Below are 1254 nucleotides of genomic sequence, written 5' to 3' on the forward strand. Positions count from 1 at the left end.
GAAATGGCAACCCACTCCAGTGTTCTTGGCTGGAGAATCCCAGGGACGGGGGAGCCTGGTGGGCTGCCATCTATGGGATCCCACAGAGTTGGACACAACTGAAGCGACTTAGCAGCAGCAGCAGCAACCTCGTTGTTTTTTTTTTTTTTTTTTGTAATTCATTCAGAATATTCTAATTGTCGGGTTAAAGCAGGTCAGCAAATGCGTTGTAAAAGGAGGGGTTAAATTCTGTCAGGAGTGCATTTATACAGAAAGCAACCTAGTTGTTCCAGAGGTGAGAGGGATAGGTGGAGGGGCAAGATAGGGGAAGGGGATTAACAGGTACAAACTACTAGGTATAAAAAAAGAGAGAGATAAAAAGATGCAAAGCACAGCACAGAAAATATTACCAATGTGTTCCAACAACTTTGATGGAGTATAATTTATAAAAATATCAAATCACTATGTTGTACGCTTGAACTAACACAACATTGTAAATCAAATATATTTCTAGATAAATAAATAAAATTTTGTTCCTATTAAAAAAATTCTGCCAATGATGGAATTTCTGTCACCTTCCCTCTGATCTCAAGAACCCTGAGGGGAGCCTCTAGAGCCTCTCAAGATCTGAGCAGAAGAGTTTGAGTCTCATACAGAAGCTGGGACAGGCGAGAGGGGACCCGTCACTGCCCTCCAGCTGTAGCGCTTTTTGATAACTTATCATCAACTACTTATATGCACACATTTTCCTACTTTGCCACATACATCATCTCTTTACGCCCTGATATAGGTCAGGATAGGAAGTTCTATGATGCCCTTTTGCAGATGAGAAAGTGAGGATCAGAGAATGAGAGGGACTTGTCCAAAGTCACCCAGGAAAGGGTCCTCAGTCATGCCAGGACCCAGTCACCATGGGGGACCTGAACCCCACTCACACAGGCACTGAGGAAGTTGGGGAAGTTATCCTTCATCAGCTGCAGCAGGTCCTCCTTCTCGATGGTGTCATCGGATCCCGAGTATTTGTGAAACAGGTTGATCAAGTCTGTAACGGCCTGCTCAAGCTGAGAGCTGCTCATCTTGGCTTCCAAAGAGCTGCCAGAGAGGAATCAGTGACTTTTGTGTCCTTCCCCCAGGGGAGGGTCCCCAAGTTAGGACACCTGGATGGGGACTGAGCAGCCAGCAAAAGCGTGGCTCATTTGGAGCACAAGAAACTGCTTCTCTGCATGGTGGAAGGAGTAGCTGAGCAGCAGGAGGGCCCGACCAAGCTTGGGGCTG

At 46.2% G+C, this 1254-nt stretch overlaps 1 protein-coding gene across 1 annotated transcript in view; it reads right to left on the reverse strand.

The window, feature by feature from the left end:
* The window catches only part of LOC105000135 (protein S100-A7), a 3765-nt gene that overhangs the window by 1376 nt on the left and 1135 nt on the right, over positions 1–1254 (reverse strand). Inside the window, exon 2 of the mRNA XM_010855847.1 lies at positions 915–1071. Coding sequence (XP_010854149.1) covers positions 915–1055 — 141 coding nt within the window. The 5' untranslated portion in view covers positions 1056–1071. The remainder of the gene's footprint in view (positions 1–914; positions 1072–1254) is intronic.

This window comes from Bison bison, unplaced genomic scaffold (genome assembly GCF_000754665.1).
Source record: "Bison bison bison isolate TAMUID 2011002044 unplaced genomic scaffold, Bison_UMD1.0 scf7180017854156, whole genome shotgun sequence".
Lineage (NCBI taxonomy): Eukaryota > Metazoa > Chordata > Mammalia > Artiodactyla > Bovidae > Bison > Bison bison.